General features: G+C 37.7%; 1 protein-coding gene across 2 annotated transcripts in view; it reads left to right on the top strand.

Moving 5' to 3' along the window:
• The window catches only part of LOC124804835 (multidrug resistance protein homolog 49-like), a 211,947-nt gene that overhangs the window by 105,097 nt on the left and 87,008 nt on the right, over positions 1–19,842 (top strand). For both annotated transcript variants that reach the window (XM_047265182.1, XM_047265181.1), the window contains 3 exons: positions 4,031–4,192; positions 4,278–4,382; positions 13,055–13,216. In XM_047265182.1, coding sequence (XP_047121138.1) covers positions 4,031–4,192; positions 4,278–4,382; positions 13,055–13,216 — 429 coding nt within the window. The remainder of the gene's footprint in view (positions 1–4,030; positions 4,193–4,277; positions 4,383–13,054; positions 13,217–19,842) is intronic.

Below are 19,842 nucleotides of genomic sequence, written 5' to 3' on the forward strand. Positions count from 1 at the left end.
CACTACACCAAGAGTGTCTTTCCGCCATCCACCTAACCTTCGTAACCTCTTGGTTCATCCCTATGAAATCCCCAAACCACCTTACCTACCCTCTGGCTCCTACCCTTGTAACCTTCCCCGGTGTAAAACCTGCCCCATGCACCCTGCCACCAACACCTACTCCAGTCCTGTAACCCGGAAGGTGTACACGATCAAAGGCAGAGCCACGTGTGAAAGCACCCACATGATTTACCAACTGACATGCCTACACTGTGAAGCCTTCTATGTGGGAATGACCAGCAACAAACTGTCCATTCGCATGAATGGACACAGGCAGACAGTGTTTGTTGATAATGGGGATCACCCTGTGGCTAAACATGCCTTAGTGCACGGCCATCATATCTTGGCACAGTGCTACACCGTCCGGGTTATCTGAATCCTTCCCACTGATACCAATCCATCAGAACTCTGGAGATGGGAACTTGCCCTTCAATGTATTCTCTCTTCCCATTACCCACGAGGCCTCAACCTCCACCAATTTCAAGTTGCTGCCCTTCATACCGCACCTGTCATTCAACAACATCTATGCCTCTGTACTTCCGCCTCGTCCGACATCTCTGCCCATCCTCTTTGCATTTACATATGTCTGCCCATGTCTGTACATGTGTGGATGGATGTGTGTGTGTGCGAGTGTATACATGTCCTTTTTTCCCCCTAAGGTAAGTCTTTCCACTCCCAGGATTGGGATGACTCCTTACCCTCTCGCTTAAAGCCCACATCCTTTTGTCTTTCCCTCTCCTGGGACCTGGATAAACTGACAGAACCGGAGGTTGTACAGAGTTCCAGGGAGGGCATAAGGGAACAATTTACAGAAATGGGGGAAACAAATACAGTAGAAGAAGAATGGGTAGCTCTAAGGAATGAAGTAGTGAAGGCAGCAGAGGATCAAATAGGTAAAAAGACAAGGGCTAGTAGAAATCCTTGGATAACAGAAGAAATATTGAATTTAATTGATAAAAGGAGAAAATATAAAAATGCAGTAAATGAAACAGGCAAAAAGGAATACAAACGTCTCAAAAATGAGATCGATAGGAAGTGCAAAATGGCTAAGCAGGGATGGATAGAGGACAAATGTAAGGATGTAGAGGCTTATCTCACTAGGGGTAAGATAGATACTGCCTACAGGAAAATTAAAGAGACCTTTGGAGAAAAGAGAGCCACTTGTATGTATATCAAGAGCTCAGATAGAAACCCAGTTCTAAGCAAAGAAGGGAAAGCAGAAAGGGGGAAGGAGGGTCTATACAAGGGCGATGTACTTGAGGAAAATATTATGGAAATGGAAGAGGATGTAGATGACGATGAAATGGGAGATATGATACTGTGTGAAGCGTTTGACAGAGCACTGGAAGACCTGAGTCGAAACAAGGCCCCATGAGTAGACAACATTCCATTAGAACTACTGACAGCCTTGGGAAAGCCAGTGCTGACAGGACTCTACCATCTGGTGAGCAAGATGTATGAGACAGGCGAAATACCCTCAGACTTCAAGAAGAATACAATAATTCCAATCCCAAAGAAAGCAGGTGTTGACAGATGTGAAAATTACCAAACTATCAGTTTAATAAGCCACAGCTGCAAAATACTAACGCGAATTCTTTACAGATGAATGGAAAAATTGGTAGAAGCCGACCTCGGGGAAGATCAGTTTGGATTCCGCAGAAATGTTGGAACACGTGAGGCAATACTGACCCTACGACTTATCTTAGAAAATAGATTAAGGAAAGGCAAACCTATGTTTCTAGCATTTGTAGACTTAGAGAAAGCTTTCGACAATGTTGACTGGAATACTCTCTTACAAATTCTAAAGATGGCAGGGGTAAAATACAGGGAGTGAATGGCTATTTACAATTTGTACAGAAACCAGATGGCAGTTATAAGAGTCGAGGGGCATGAAAGGGAAGCAGCGGTTGGGAAGGGAGTGAGACAGGGTTGTAGCCTGTCCCCAATGTTATTGAATCTGTATATTGAGCAAGCAGTAAAGGAAACAAAAGAAAAATTCGGAATAGGTATTAAAATCCATGGAGAAGAAATAAAAACGTTGAGGTTCGCCGATGACATTGTAATTCTGTCAGAGAGAGCAAAGGACTTGGAAGAGCAGCTGAATGGAATGGACAGTGTCTTGAAAGGAGGGTATAAGATGAACATTAAGAAAAGCAAAACGAGGATAATGGAATGTAGTCGAATTAAGTCGGGTGAGGCTGAGCGAATTAGATTAGGAAATGAGACACTTAAAGTGGTAAAGGAGTTTTGCTATTTGGGAAGCAAAATAACTGATGATGGTCGAAGTAGAGAGGATATAAAATGTAGACTGGCAATGGCAAGGAAAGCGTTTCTGAAGAAGAGAAATTTGTTAACATCGAGTATAGATGTAAGTGCCAGGAAGTCGTTTCTGAAAGTATTTGTACGGAGTGTAGCCATGTATGGAAGTGAAACATGGACAATAAATAGTTTAGACAAGAAGAGAATTGAAGCTCTTGAAATGTGGTCCTACAGACGAATGCTGAAGATTAGATGGGTAGATCACATAACTAATGAGGAGGTATTGAACAGAATTGGGGAGAAGAGGAGTTTGTGGCACAACTTGACAAGAAGAAGGGACCAGTTGGTAGGACATGTTCTGAGAAATCAAGGGATCACAAATTTAGCATTGGAGGGCAGCTTGGAGGGTAAAAATCGTAGAGGGAGACCAAGAGATGAATACACTAAGCAGATTCAGAAGGATGTAGGTTGCAGTAAGTACTGGGAGATGAAGAAGCTTGCACAGGATAGAGTAGCATGGAGAGCTACATCAAACCAGTCTCAGGACTGAGGACAACAACAACAACAACTCCTTCCCTCTTTCCTGATGAAGCAACCATGGGTTCGGAAAGTTTGAATATTTGTGTGTGTGTTTGTGTGTTTTTTATTTTATTGTGTCTATCAACATACCAGCGCTTTCTGGTTTGGTAAGTTAAAGCATTGTGTGTGTGTGTGTGTGTGTGTGTGTGTGTGTGTGTGTGTGTGTGTTGTCTCTGCTATTTGGTGAGTACCAACTATTCTTTTCATTTATTGACCATATGATTTGTAACATCTCTTACATGGAATGGTTGGAAGATATGTTAAAATGATTGTCCATTGATTGACTACTATGAGCAAGTACGAATTAATGACTGAACACAATAAGCATTTGGTCACTGTGTCTCTCCACAATGATCTGATGACTATGCTTAATCCAATGGCAGAAAAATCATGTGAATTATCCAGTTGAGAGGAGGTAAATTTAAAATAATTACAAAAGTTCTTAACAAGTATCACATTTCATTACAATAAAACCAATAGACAAAAATATAACTCCCAACAGAGAATTTACAAAGATTTCTGCTTGCTAAGAAAGAGAAAGACAAAGTAAGAGAGACTAACTCACACTCCTTTTCAAAAGCAAGAGAACATTTTTCCTTACTCTATTCTGTTTCAGCAACAGGCCATTTCAATATTACTGACCATCAGTAAATCTCTACTTACTTGTTACACAATACAATAATTATTATACACAGAGATTACTACAGACAAAACAACTGTGCAGGAGACTAGTGCTTTACAAACATTAATGAAAATATATGCTTCCTCCAATGAGGAACACTTTAGTAGTCACTGAAAAATGCTGGACTAAGCATTTTGGCATAACAGGAACTGCATCAAAGAACCTTCTTTTTTAACTAAAAACAATGTTTTGTTCTCTGTGAAAAACATTTTCACTATAAACAACTATCTTATGGAAACTCTGAAAACACTTCCCTATCCTAAGCTGCTCAACTATGTGGTCAAAAAATGGCTTTACCCAAACCATCATGCTTCTGTCAAATATGGAAGTTTGTAATTTCTATATTCAGAGCTAATGTTAATAGTATAAGACTTCGATTATGTAGTGGCATTTAAGTCAGTTCATTATATTGTTCCAGTGATTTGATTTTGTATCTACTAATTACATAATAATATATGTATATGTTTCCAGGTTGATGAATCTGAAGATGATAACATATATGAAGCACCTCTGGGACGCATTCTTGCTCTAAACAAACCAGAGTGGGCTTATGTCATGATTGGATGTATAGCATCAGCCCTTGTTGGCACAAGTTTTCCAATGTTTGCAGTATTGTTCGGAGAAGTTTATGCAGTAAGTTCATAGAAGCTTTTTACACTAATTTGTTTTTGTTTGTGTAGTTTTGGTTTGTTCAATGATTTGAGCTTTTCATTTTCAGATCTTGTCTCTTCCTGATTCAGATTATGTGATAGCACAAACTAAAGTGTATGCAATTTACTTTTTGGGCATTGGTGTTATTGCTGGTGTTGGCAGTTTCTTCCAGGTGAGAGAGATTTAACAAAAAAGTAAACAGTTTTTCCCCTTGTGAATAATCAAAGGAATGAAGGAAACAAATGGCAATATGATTGTGATGTGCCTGTCTAGGCACATAAATCTTAATGCTTCAACTCTACAGTCAGTTTTATCTGTAGTCCTTCCATAATATATGTTGCACCAAAGATCTTCCATTACTATATTCACCATTTTATGGTAAATTTATATGCTATCAGAACAAAGAACACATAATGCAAATGATAAAAATATTGAGCAGAAAAAACATGGGAAGACACCCACTCACCTGCAGGTGATTGATGGATGGTGCACTGACATCATAACAGCTTAGGAAATTGTGCTAGCTTCCTAGTATCCTTTTCATGTTTTCAATACACTCTTTTAGATTCATACATATGTATCAAGATGCACACACTTGTGGCCACATCAAAACTGTCTATATATGAATGGTTGCCTGAGGAGAAGGGCACAGGGAGACAGAAAAGGAGTGTGGCAACTTAGAAGTGGGAATGTGTGTTGTTATTATTGACAGAGGCAAAAGTTTGGACACACAGAAAGAGAGAGAGAGAGAGAGAGAGGAAGGAAGGGAAGTACAATGTTCAGAGAGGAGAGGAATTGTTTGCAAATATCGAGAAGGGAAGGGTGAGAGTAAAGAGTTGGCAAGTAGGATGTGGGCATTTGAAGATGGGAATTAGTGGAGATTTAGGCAAGGGAGAGTGCAATTTGAAAGACGTGCTAGAGGAATAATTCTTGTCGCACAATTCAGATGAGCTTGTGTTTTGTGATAGGCTTCAAATGTTATGGATACTGAAGCTCCTGTCTAAGTCATTGACATTGGGCTGAGCAGCATTTTCAGCAACAGGGTTGCTGAATTTGTAGCTAACCACAGTTTGAAAGGAGCTACTCATGAAGGCAGAGAGATTCTTAGTTGTCGTACATAAAAAACTGCCCAAGAACTGGAGCATAGAAGGTAGATGGAGTTGCTGCTTTCATGTGCTACTACCATTTATAGGCCAAGAATTGCTTGTGGTTGAGCTGCAGTAGGAACTGGTGGGTGTGTGTACTGGACAGGATTTACATTTGGATTGCCCAGAGGGAAATTATCACCATCACAAAGGAACATGAAGAGGGGTAGCATAAGGATATACTAAGAAATTGTGATGGTGAAGTGGGTGTGACAAAACTACTCTGGGGATCATTTAATGTAGAATGGGTCACCATTGTCAAAATAGAAACACCATTGATTGTTGATTTGTTTAATACACACAGTTGTTTTATTGTGGAGCTGTAATTGAGGTAGAGATATGCACCCAGAAGGGCAGCTCATTGATTGTAGAAGGATTGGTGAAATAGATTTGAGATGTTGAGGTTCTGGAGTAAAGAGCAGAGGCTACATTTACCATTAGTCCCAATAATGATGTAAACAACGAATCTGATCCAGATTATTGGTTTAAGGTAGCATGCAAGCAATCATGATAGTTCAGCTCATTTGTTTGTAAACTTGACTTTCAAAAGAGAAATAACTATGGATAAGAATTTTGTTGGTCACAAGAATTAGAAAGAAGTTTTAGGTTTGGTGAATATTCCACACAGATAAGTTCTGGTAGATAGTGATGTATGAAAACAGCACCATGTCAGTCATGGATGTTGGCTTAGTGCAGCACAGCATCCATAGTTGCCAGCAAGGAATTTGGCAACAATGGGACAGAAACTGTAGAAAGGTATTGAAGGAAGCAATTACTGAACTGTATGTAGGAAGAGATATTGCCAATAATTGCTTGGTGAGGCTGGTCAACCAAAATCAGAGGCTCTTTCAGTGGGAGTATTGTAACCAACCACAATTGTGACAATCAGAAAGGGGACAAGTGCAGTTGGATTTTGGAGCATGAAAACAGATAAAAAGTGGCTATAAGACATTTACCAACAGATAAAGAGTTGATAAACATGAAACATTTTTCCAACACTTTGAAATTTAGCTCCCAATATACTCACTAATTCGAGGAGTTCCTGGTTTTAATAAAAGCTATTTTCAGTTGTATTATGAGATACACAACCATAAACCGAAATGTAAAATAACATTGAGAGGGAAATAATAATGAGGAGGACCTACCTGTTTTGCGGTCTTCCAAACAGATAGGGCCCTCTCATCCTGGGGCCATAATGACCTGCCCTTCCTTTTTAACCTTTTGCAAACAATACCTTTTTGCTCCTGAAGAAGGAACTATTAATTTTAAAAACTAAGACAGTGCTGTTTATTTTTATATGTGGCAATCAGCTGTAGTGATATTTTATCTGGTCAGCAATACTATCTTATAATAATAAACATCAAAAAAGTCAATGACTGCACGTTATAGAATATGGTATAGTTACGTACAAAGAATAAATTGTAGAATCTCAATAGGCCACAAAAGGCTAATAAATAGATAATACAATGTCAAGTCACTTAGATCACAATGAAAACATTATATATGCATAATAAGCTTATCTTGATTGAACAAGGTTAGGTAATTTCAGTGCAACACCTGTTTCTGCTTCATACATCATCTTCAATTATTGTCCACTATGTGACTGCTAGTTGTTTTAAATAATTTTTATATAATTCAAGTCAGCTCTATTGAAGTTAACATTCAAATGATGCACATCTATCGTTACTGGTCACATCAATGATAACCGACTTGTAGAGAGCATAAAAAATTAAGTGTGAGTCTAATGTTGCATTCATTAGAAATAAAGACACCACTGTTTAATGAGTCATATATCAACTTTATTACTTCCTGTCATTGTTCTGTGAATGTGACAAGTCTTAGAAAATGGTGTTGTGGTTGCTTCCTGCTCATCGACTTGTTCCCTCTTACTTATGCATGCTAGTTGTAACTTAGTATGAAATTTGAGTGCATGGACAGGGCAAAAAGACTGATTGTCTGGATAAGATGACCTGTGATAAAGCTGTGTTTCGTGAGCCTGTGGGGGGCCTGAGATAAAAATTAAGTGTTGCAGTGTATACAGTTACAACTATTCCCCATTAGAGGAAGAGTGATGTCCGGAAAAAGTTCAGTGTTATAGATAACACTTCAAATGAAAAACATATGAAGTTTGTTCAGTGGAAAACAAGGGAAAAAAGAGAGAGAAGAAGAGGAAGAAAGACTGTATTCTTGTTTATTCCACCTCCACCATGAGGATTGATATTTTCTACATCAAATGAAAACTGAGTGCTGAACATCACTGTTTTACCCCTGTAACCAAAATGAATGCAATTTGTCCGTTATTTTGGTCATGGTAACTTGTATTTGTGTAGCATTTCTGGAACTTTTTTGAAAACTGCTGTAAATTTATTTTAATAACTAATCACCATTTAGAAAATAGGCTTCATCCTCATGCCTGTTTACTTTTATTGTTGCCGCAGACTCAGTAACGTGTCAAAAGTCTTTGTTTGTTGATGCCATTGTTAGACATTCTCTAAACAGAGATTAAATATTAAAATAAATTTAAAGGAGTCTTCAAAAAAACTTTTATGTATACATAATGCACACAAACATATGTGTGTATGTGCATGTAATGTACATACAGATACATTTGTATCTACATACATATAGACACACATATGGGGGGAGGGGGGGGGGGTGCAAAAATAATTGGAATTTTTGTTATTTTGCGTTTTTATTGAACTCTACATTCACAGTACTTTAGCCCTTTCACAGTACTGTCCATGTGCATTAATGCACTTCTCCTAATATTTTTCCACTGCTGAAAACAATTCTGGAACTCCTGTAGCAGAATACTGTTTAAAGCCTTTGGCATGTTTTCTTTGACATCATCCATGTCACTAGATGCTTTCAGAGGCTGCTTCATCCATAGGACCAAAAAAAAAGAAAGTCAGACAGATCCAGAGTGTATGAGCAGAGTGGATGAGGCACGAGCACCAAGTTGTTTTCTGCCATAAACTATTGGATCATCAGAGCTGAGAGGGCTGGAACATTGTCTTGGTGGAGCAACCAGTTCCATTTCTCCACAAATCTGGCTGTTTTCATCGCTTACTCCCCCATAATCTTTGTAATACATCCAGACAAAAATGTTGGTTTACTGTTTGTCCTGGTGGAATGAACGCCTTGTGGACAATGCTATTTACATAAAAAAGGAAAACAAATCAACATTGTTTTCACATTGGCTCACACTTGATATGCTTTCTTAAATCAAGGTGACTTTTGAATTTTCCACTGGCTCGATGCTTGCATTGATTCTGGGTCATATCGGTAGCACCAATTCTCACTGCCAGCCAGAATTCTTTTAAGAATAATTGGATTTTTCTACACTTCATTCTTCGAGTTGTGGCAAATATTCACGCGGTTTTTCTCTTTGGTCATCTGTGAGCAAGTGAGGAACAGATTTTGCAGATACACGTCTCATGTGCAAATCTTTGGTTAAAATTCGCTGGACTGTGCACCATGACACTTTTGTTTCCTCAGAAATTTCGTCCACAGTCCTTTGATGATCTTCATCAATTGCAAGATTGATTATGGCAATGTTTCTGCCTGTCGTAGGATGACCAGGGAGGCATGTCTTCAGATGACATGATGCCAGATTTGAAATGAGACAATCTTTTATAGAACTGTGATTTCCCCAAAGCATCATCATTAAAGGCTTCCCGAAACATTCCAGTAGTCTCAGCTGCAGTTTTCCTGAACAGAAAATAAAATTTCATACAGGCTATTTTTTGCTCCTTCTTTTTGGTTATGCCATTAATCACAGAAAGACTGGAACATGAACACAAACAACAGACAGCAGCATCTTAATTACAGGAAGTAGCAAATAAAACTTTGAAAATGGTATTAAGACCATCACAGAGAAGGTAGTACAGCACTTTGATGCAAACAGTTTGATTATAAATCTGGAAAAATACTTTTGTAATGGATATTTTCATGATCCAGAATAGAACACCAGCTAATCCTCCTATAGAAATAAGTGGACAAAAAATTGAGAAAACAGGGAGTACAAAATTTATCAGTATATGGATTCAACAAAACAAGAAATGGGATACACACGTGGACCATGTGAACAAAAAATTGAGCAAAACATGTTTTGTAATGAAAGTAATAAGAAACTGTATATCTCATGGTAATCTCAGGACTATTTATTTTGCTTACATTCATTCAATATTGAAATATGGTGTAGTTTTTGGGGAAATTGTGGAGCTAGTCAGAAGTCATTTAGATTGCAGAAAAAGATTATTAGATTAATGGAAGGGTTATATCAAATATCACCATGAAAGCCACTGTTTAGGAAAAATAAAATACTTTCACTTCCGTGTATTTATAGACTTGAAAATGTAATTATTATAAAAGAAAAACTAAACAGCGGCAGTCCAAGCATCACCCATAATGAATGTGTACATAGCTACCACAGAAGACAAATAAATGATGTACATGTACAACAGACAAACACAGCGCTATTACAGAAAGGCATACTCCACTCTGGCATCAAATTGCACAATGCACTACCCAAATCCACAAAAACAATAATGGACTTAAGCAAGTTCAAATCAACTGTGAAGGATCACTTGGTAGAGCACTGCTTCTATACAGTAAGGGAATACCTAGAAAAATAAAACTGCTTCACTGATTAAGACTGTTTTTATAAAATGTGTAGAGTAAGAAAATATTGTATAACTTTATCTTTTGTTAAAATATGTCTGAAAAAAAGAAAAAAATCAAGACATGTGCATTGTAATTAATGAATGGTCCAATATCTTTTGGACACTGTGCAGTGCTAGATTCACAGGACCAATAAATAAATAACCACCACAAAAAAACCACTTGCTCCAACTGACACCACCTTACTGAGTGATGTGGGAGACTCCAAACTAACACCACCTAGTGACACGACATGTAACTGCAAAACAACCATGCACAACAATTTGATTCTAGCTATTTTTGGGTCCTCCTTCATATGTACACATATACATTCATGCATACATACATACATACATACATACATACATACATACATATTAATATAATAGAGGGAAACATTCCACGTGGGAAAAATTTATCAAAAAACAAAGATGATGTGACTTACCAAACGAAAGCGCTGGCAGGTCGAAAGACACACAAACAAACACAAACATACACACAAAATTCAAGCTTTCGCAACAAACTGTTGCCTCAAGGTAAGTCTTTCCGCTCCCGGGATTGGAATGACTCCTTACCCTCTCCCTTGAAACCCACATCCTTTCGTCTTTCCCTCTCCTTCCCTCTTTCCTGATGAGGCAACAGTTTGTTGCGAAAGCTTGAATTTTGTGTGTATGTTTGTGTTTGTTTGTGTGTCTATCGACCTGCCAGCGCTTTTGTTCGGTACATACATACATATACACACATAAATACATATATAAAGGGTGAGCCAGAACTACACTGACAAACTTTCAAGGGTTGTTCAGGGATACCATCTTAGTATTTTAGTGTGAGATACCTATAGTCTCAGATAGCTCATTACAGAGTTATTGCATGTTTTCCCCCAATTAGCTTTTTATTGTACTGAAAACAGTGCAAAACTGTCAACAGTATGCATTGTTCCTTGTTTCCATTCGCTTACCATACCTGCTGTTGACATTAGTAGTACCCATTTTACCCTTTGCCTTCAGGCTTGCATTCAGTACTGTTCAGTTCTATTATCCATTTGTTTCTCCAGCAGTGGTAGTTGTACATTAACAGTGATACACAGCAGTATGGGTAGGTTTACTGATGGAGAATTGGTCAATGTGCACTTTCTGTATGGGTCCACTGAATGCACTCAACAGCTGTACAATGACACTATGTTGAGTTGTTCCTGCAGCAACAACAAAACAAATCATAGTACAATGTTTCATCTGAGGGTTGTTGAATTACTCAGTGTTGTGTATTGTACTTTTTGATTTCTGCATGTTACAGTCCTCTTCACTGTTGTGACGACTTTTTCACAGAAACAAGGGTAATTGCTATAACAGATTGACTCAGTTATATTACATTATTACTCTCTAATCAATCAGTCATGGTATTGATATGTATTAATCGCCATGCTCAATGACTGTGTATGTAATGGCAATGCCACAAGTTCTCAGTTATACTTGCAGACTCATATACTCGCTCTGATTTCGACACTGGTATTGCCCACTTGTGCCTGACAACAGTTTCAAGTGACAAGTTTTCAGTTAAATGGGTAACAGTGGAAACTTGAAGGTCAAATCTCCGAACACACAGAGATAGCAAGTTTAGATATGATGCCATAAGACCCACTGGAGCTCATTTCTGACCTCTACCAACATGCAGATAATAAGATACGCAGTTATGTCAAGGTATGCCAATAAGACACAAAGATTTCAAGAAATTGTTTAACAAATAACCACTCATAATAATACAGATGAGTGTTTTTACAGAATTTTACTAATACTCACTGACTTATCTACATTATGCATTGGAGGTTGAACCATGACTCACTGTAGCATTGTCCACAGAGCCTATTTAAAGATTGACTTCAAAAGGTTTTTACAAAACAGTAAAATACAGAGCTATTACATACCCAGTAGTAATATAAAAGACTGGAATGAAAGGTAATGCACACACTCTTTTGTCAATGAAGTTATTTTGTTTAACTGCTGACAGTGTGTCTTTAAAATGACATAAATATCAGTTCTGTTTTTCTGGATATTCCAGAGTGTACTTTTATCACCATGTTTTACAAAGCTCATTTCATTAACTGAATTGTATTCTAGTAGACACACACATTTGCAAGTACATCAAAGTTGGAGTTACAATACAATACTAACACTGAGATTTTGAAAAGCCTACATTTTATGGTTCAAACATACAGGCATTATTATGGGACAAAACAAGAGTTTGGAATAAAAACGTCTAGAATTACATCAGTTTCATACAAGGTAAAATGTTCTTTGTAAAGATGGAAATGAGGGCTTTCAAACAAGATATGTCACTCCTGAGCCAACTTCCATAGTTGAGTGGTCAGTGTACATGGCTGCCATGCCAAGAACCAAGGTTTTATTCCCAGTACTCCCGAGGATTTTTTCTTCGTGGGAGGATTGGAACAGATGCGCTCAGTCTCATCATGCCAATTTGGGAGCTGTATTAAAATAGTACATAGAAATGTTCATTTCCATTTATTAGCAGAAGTAACTTTTGTATGTTTCTTAATAGCTAATTTTTGTGTGTTAATTGTGTAGAAATCCATTAATTGGAGCTGTTTATTTATGTACATAATGACCAATGCAAGGCATTGGTCATTGAACAGTTTATTCTTTAATTTTTGCATCTTTGTAATGACTCTATGTAACTGTTTTATGAAGTACATGTTGCTGTCACCTGTAAACTCTTAGATGACATTTAAAGTAAGATAATGTTTTGCTATCCATAGATATAGAGGAGTGGCAGACAAGCACATTGAAAAAAAAGTGATATATCATGATTTCTTCATTTTCCCTCTCTCTTATCTTTTATTTTCTTAAGGCATGTGTTGGTGAATGTAGTCTACCAGATTATTAAATTTGGCAGAACCAGTAAGCAGTGTAATTCAATGTGTTGTATTTTTTTTTTTTGTTTTTTTTTGTTTTTTTTTTTTTAAATAGACATTCAATGTTTTTTTTCAGTTGATACTAGAAGTATATTTTGAAATCTATTGCAGAACTACATGTTTGGAATTGCTGGAGTGAAACTTACAAGCCGTCTGCGTGTAAACGCTTTTCAGTCTATGCTTAATCAGGAAATTGCTTGGTATGATGATGAGAAGAACAGAGTTGGAATTCTTTCAGCAAGGCTGTCTGGGGATGCATCTAGTGTTCAAGGAGTAAGTAAAATACGTAATGTTAACTTAGAGTTTTAGAGCTATAGAGATATTTGCCAATACAGTGCCAGAAGAAGAAAAAGTTATATACACAGCTGTGTAGCTGATGTAACTTTGACACAAAATAGTAGTGAAATACACAGCTATGCAACTCTCTTAGATTTTATTAATGGAAAGAAAATGTCAATCATACAGAAGTAGTTGTTTTTCAACAGAAATTATAGGTTTTCCTCCTTGCAGATTTCTTCTGTATCACAGAGGGATTCTTGAATAGACATAAAGTAAATGATTATGAACTTTTAATAATGAACATGCAGCCATATAAACACATTGTTTAAAGAAGTATGTGAAATATTTGTTCACCAAATAGCAGAAGCATAGAATTGTTATCAGGCACACACAAAAAATAATGAAAATTACTAGCTTTCAGAATAACTCCTCCTCCACACACACACGCACACACACACGCACACACACACACACACACACACACACACACACACACAACACAACACTTGCCCCTACATTGTGCTGGCACAGTTTAGGGGCACAGGTGTCTGTGTGTATATGCATTTTTACTAAAATTTAAAAAAAAAGAGCAAAATCTTGTGCAATTTTCTGATTTTTTTGCCTGTGGTGATTGGTTGAGTGTCCTCACCTCTAATTTATCAGCATCCTGGAATTCCTGATGTCATGCTCCAGTAAACTGAAATCTTTTATTAGCAAGACTGATGAAATGTGTCTTCAGAATACACACACAAATAAAACCATGCAGAGAGTGACTGCAGGTAAAGGTGTTTGAAATAACATACATGTCATTTCTTTCTGTCCCTCAACTTCTGTTATTTCATTTCCTACTATGAGTACTCACATAGTGCATTAATTATATTGGGCTCTTGGTATCCCAAGAATCTGTTATATCAAATATGCATCTAATGCCTTTTGACACACAAACTAGCTGAAATATTATCAGCAGCAAGGTGCATTTGTCTGTCACTGTTCAAATAAATAGAACAACTTGGAATTTACTTCTTTCCATAAAATTAGTTTTCTCTCATTGTAAGCATATTATACACAGCAGTTAATTAATGCACAACTAATCTAGAATACTGGCCCCACATTAAAAATATCATTTCAGATCTGCTCAATGATACTATTAATTGTCCTGAGAAGATGTAATTCTAAGGACTGCTAATAGACATGATTTAAAATACAAAAAAAAAACTATTCCTATCTTTCAGAACTGTTAGTTACTTCCTTAGGGAAGACAGAGGCCTAGGCTAAGCAAGGTCACTCTCACACCAGGTTGAGGTAGGAGGTGTGGCAGTGGGTTGTGTGGGTAGGGGGGCAGGGGGAGGGGGGGGGGATGCTCCTGTTAAGATGAACTAACAGTATCAAAGTTGAGTATAGTCTTTAACTACTTTTGAAACCTACCTACCAGCAGTACTTGTAATTTTGCTTGTTGAAGATAAGTAATGGCTGATAATTTTGTCTCTTTGTAGTTTTACGTATTTCTAAAGTGAAGTTTTCTTTTGATACACTTATAATTCAACCATCAAATACACCCTAACAAACGAACATGAAATACTTCAAAGTACAAAAAAGCATCAGTCAGCAACATCAAAAGGAGCACAAATAGAAAGAAAACTGACACAGACTTTACAAAGAATACAATCAGTTCCCCACTACTTAGCAAAAGATTTTTTATTTCACAGTCAAATGAAGAAAAGCAGAACAATATAAAGAATAATTAGTACAGTGTGGTCACGTGTCAGACTCCAATTACAACAGATTTTCTACAACACAGGAGTCATCGAACTGAAAATAACTTTGAAGACATGAACAAAAAAATTCAACAAAACAAGAAGCTGAACTGTTCCTGAATGAAACATGACAAGATGTACAATGCCTTAATGGGCATTGGCTAAATGAAGCAGAATTTTGCACTCTAAGAAAATTAGCAGTCTACAAGACACTGAAAATTGTAAATGTACAAACCTTCCAGAATTTTGTGCGTATACAGGTCTTCAAGTGTTAATATTGCAACCTTTCTGAAAAAGCTAGCAAAATTGTTACTGTAGTTTAAAATGAAGGAAGTTATAATATGTTGAGACCACAACAAAACTCCAAAACAGAAGTAAAGCAAGACAAGAGAGAAATCAGGATTATCAGTCTACAGAATATGAATATTTTAAAAATAATGACTGAAACATTGCAAATATAAATGAGAAGTATGATGCATTTTTTGACACACTAATGCCTCATTTTCATGCAGTCATCATCAAAATTACCTGTCATAATAAACAAGGTCACAGTAGGCAACGGATTACCAAAGCAATAATCTGATGTAGAAAACAACCAAAGTTGCAAAATTCTGTTCAGTGATTGATTTTGGGCATCTGGTCATCAATTAAATAAAAAAGAACTCAGTTTTGCAACTTTGGCTGTTTTCTATATCAAACTGGTTAACACAAGTTGCTGTCCTGTCATTAACCAACATGCTGGAAACCCAAAAATCCAAAGAATAGTTGAACTTGGGGCTAAAAGGAAGGAACTCAGAGAAGGAGAGCATCTGGAGACATACAAACAGTATCAGATGAAGTACAAGCAGTTAATAAGGTAGTAGGACAAGTAAATTGATATTGACAGCTTACTCTTTACCCCTTTTGTTACTGTTATTGTTACCCTGTGGTTATTATGTGCTTATGTGTGTGTAATCAGAGTAGTACACTGATTTTCACAAAGCTTTCAGCATAATTACATTTAAAACACTCAACAGAAGGCTATGGGTCCAGAACCAGGTGTGAAATCAATGTTTTATAACTGTTAAATAATGGAAGTCACGTGCAAAAATCCAGAGTTGGCCCATAAGTCATATGTGTGCTGATTACCTTCTTATTTTCATCAGTTGATCATTCATGTATGCAGGCTACCATTCATGTCATACTTTTAGGTCTAAAAATGAGTTGAACAGCTTCATCTGGACTCTCAGTAGTTGAAAATTTCATCAGATAAGAAAATTATTTGATGTTGACGTTTACCATGAAGGTGCTCTTAGTCCATGATGAACAGTGGGATGTTATAGAGAACTCTCCTTTGGACCTGATGAAACTGGATGCTTCTTGGAAGAAAAGAGACATAAAAGCACAAACCCGGGTTGTACTCATCATGGACAAGACAAATTATTCTCATATAAGAGACACAAAGATGGCACCAGAAGCTTGGATGGCCCTGGAAAAAGCATTTGAAGACTCTGGATGTAAATGTAGACTGGGCTTACTTAGAACATTAATTATAACCAAGATACATACATGCAAGTTGGTAAATGATTATTGTGATCGAATCACAATGACCACATTTATGTTAAATGAAATGAAGTTCCCAATGAGTGAAGAGTGAAAAAGAACTTTGCTCCTGGCTGAATTACCTGATCATTATCAACATTTGGTTATGGCACTTGAAAACAGCGGCACATGTATCACCAGAGATTCTATTAAAGTAAAAGTACTACAAGACATTAAACCTGAAGACATAAATGGAAATGAAGAATTTCATCAAAAAAAAGTTTTGCATCACCTCGGTTCCCAGAACTCCAGAAGATTGATGTTGACTGTGGATTTTGTATCACAGACACAGCCCCTTTGATTGTTCAGAGATGTCACTAAACCCACTCAAAGATGTAAACAACCATGCATGAGCAGCACCTATTAGACGGAGGGAGTCCGACAGCCAATTAGTTCCAGTCATTCCACAAGGAAGGAGGTACACGGCTCATGTTGTCTGTAGTTCAACCATGCCTAGATGATCACATCCACATTGTTACTTTGTGCCAGGAAGGGCTCTCAACAAGGGATGTGAACCAAAGTGATGTTGTCCGGACATGGAGGAGTTACAGAGAGGAACTGTTGATGACATGCCTTGCTCAGGCAGCCCAAGGGGTACTACTGCAGTGGATGACCACTACCTACAGATTATGGCTCAGAGGAACCCTGAAAACAATTCCACCATGTTGAATAATGCTTTTCATGCAGCCACAGGACATCGTGTTACGACTCAAACTGTGTGCAAAAGGCTGCATGATGTGCAGCTTCACTCCCGACATCCATGGCTAGGTCCATCTTTGCAACAACGACATTATGCAGCACGGTACAGGTGGGCCCAAAAACATGCCAAATGGACCGCTAGGGATTGGCATCATTTTCTCTTCACCATTGAGTGTCGCATATGCCTTTGACCAGACAATTGTCAGAGACATGTTTGGAGGCAACCTGGTCAGGCTGAACGCCTTTAGACACACTGTCCAGTGAGTGCAGCAAGGTGGAGGTTCCCTGCTGTTTTGAGGTGACATTGTGTGGGGTCGACGTACGTCGATGGTGGTAATGGAAGATGCTGTAATGGCTGTACGATACGTGAATGCCACCCTCCACTGATAGTGCAACCATATTGGCAGCGTATTGATGAGGCATTCATCATCATGGACGACAATTCGCACCTCCATCGTGCACATCTAGTGAATGACCACCTTCAGGGTAACAACATCACTTGACTAGAGTGGCCAGCGTGTTCTCCAGATGTGAACCCTATCAAACATGCCTGGGATAGGTTGAAAAGGGCTGTTTATGGACGACGTGACCAACCAACCACTCTGAGGGATCTACGCCGAGTCGGTGTTGAGGAGAGGGACAGTCTGGACCAACAGTGCCATGATGAACTTGTGGATAGTATGCCACGACGAATACAGGCATGCATCAATGCAAGAGGATGTGCTACTGGGCATTAGAAGTACCAGTGTGTACAGCAATATGGACTACCACCTCTGAAGATCCCTCTGTACAACATGCAATGTGTGGTTTTTGTGAGCAATAAAAAGGGCAGAAATGATGTTTATGTTGATCTCTATTCCAATTTTCTGTACAGGTTCTGGAACACTCGGAACCGAGGTGATGGAAAATTTTTTTTGATGTGTGTGTAAATACGCAGAGTCATAGAAATAAAAGCTACAGCAACAACAAACTCAATCATATTGCTAAATATTGTTCTAGGAAGAGTGAAAAAGGAGAAAGCTCATAAAAAATGATAAAGAAAATTTAACCAGAAAACAGTCTGAACACAAGAAAGCCTTTCTTGTGCAGATTCTACACAGTGTCTGAAAGGGAGAAGAGGTATTTAGATTTTTGTGCTTCCATGCACATCACTAATGATGGAGGAAAGGTTCATAATATAAAGCCATGTAATGGCTCTGTGATCAGTGCATGAGGTGACGGTTTAGTAGCAAAGACATCTGGAAATGTTGATCTTACCTTCTGTACTAGTGATAAAACAGTGGAAATAGAAGCATCTGATATCATTTAGATACCAGACTCAGCCATGGATTTCCTCTCAGTTAGTAAAATTGTAAGTAAAGGCCATAAAGTGATGTTTAACAAAAAGGTAGATTCATCTATGATGCAGGAGGAGAACTAGTTGCCAAAGCATCAACTAAGAATGGCATATGTTGTTTGAATTCAAGTGAACTGAAACAGTGCTACTACACAAAAGGTATTGGAGTCCCATGGCATCGCAGGCTTGGACATATAAATCACAGAAGCATGCTGGAATTGGCAAAGGTTTCAATAGTATTAAATGAGGATAGTGCTCTCAAAGATCAATGTGAATTGTGCACCATGGGAAAACAGTCACATCTTCTGTTCAAAACTATAAAAGGTATTCTAAAAGCATCTTGGACTTACTATATTCTGATTGTGTGGGCCAATGGAGACTCCATCTGTTGGAGGAAATTGTTATTTTTTCACAGTAACTGATGATTTATCAAGATTAAGGGTCATTTACTTTTTAAAGAAAAAGTCTGAGGTCACTCAGATTTTTAAAAACTTCAATATCATGATGGAAAAACAGACAGACAAAATTATCAGGAAGTCGTGGTCTGACAGTGAAAAGGAATATGCCCATGATGAACTCAAAAAATTTCTAAATTCTGAAGGTATCACATCTGTTTACATTATGATACAATCCACTGCAAAACAGTGTTTCCGAGAGAGCTAAACATAGAGAGCTAATCTAATGTATCTTGGCAAAGTTCTTACCATGCTGTTTGATGTCAGTTTACACAAGGAGCACTGGATTGAAGCTGTGTCTACAGCTGCATACCTATCAAATCACTGTCTGTGCACCACACTTGGAGAAAAAATACCATATGAAGTTTGGTAAAGGAGAAAGCCTTCTTTACCACACTTGAGAAGTTTTGGCAGCACTGCAAAAGTTCACATTCTGAAACCAAACTGCAAGAATGGATGAGAAGTCACAGAAGCTGACATTTTTCGGATACTGCCAAGCAACAAAAGGCTGTCAAATCATTGATAAGGAGACTTTCCAACTAATTGTCAGTGGGCATGTAAATTTCATGAAGGATGAGAATTTTCTGAGTTCAAAGACAGAAGAACCTATGATCATCTATCACTTATGATTAGAACAATAAGCAGTTCTTCATGACATAAATATTCTGAAAAAAGACTTAAATCAGCCAATAGTGATAATGAACCATTTATGATTTTGACAGTGACCCAGTGGAAACTAAAGCTCAAGATGAGGAACACGAGAATCAAAACTTGGATCCTATAGTTCTACAAGGG

Source organism: Schistocerca piceifrons, chromosome 7 (assembly GCF_021461385.2).
Source record: "Schistocerca piceifrons isolate TAMUIC-IGC-003096 chromosome 7, iqSchPice1.1, whole genome shotgun sequence".
NCBI classification, from domain to species: domain Eukaryota; kingdom Metazoa; phylum Arthropoda; class Insecta; order Orthoptera; family Acrididae; genus Schistocerca; species Schistocerca piceifrons.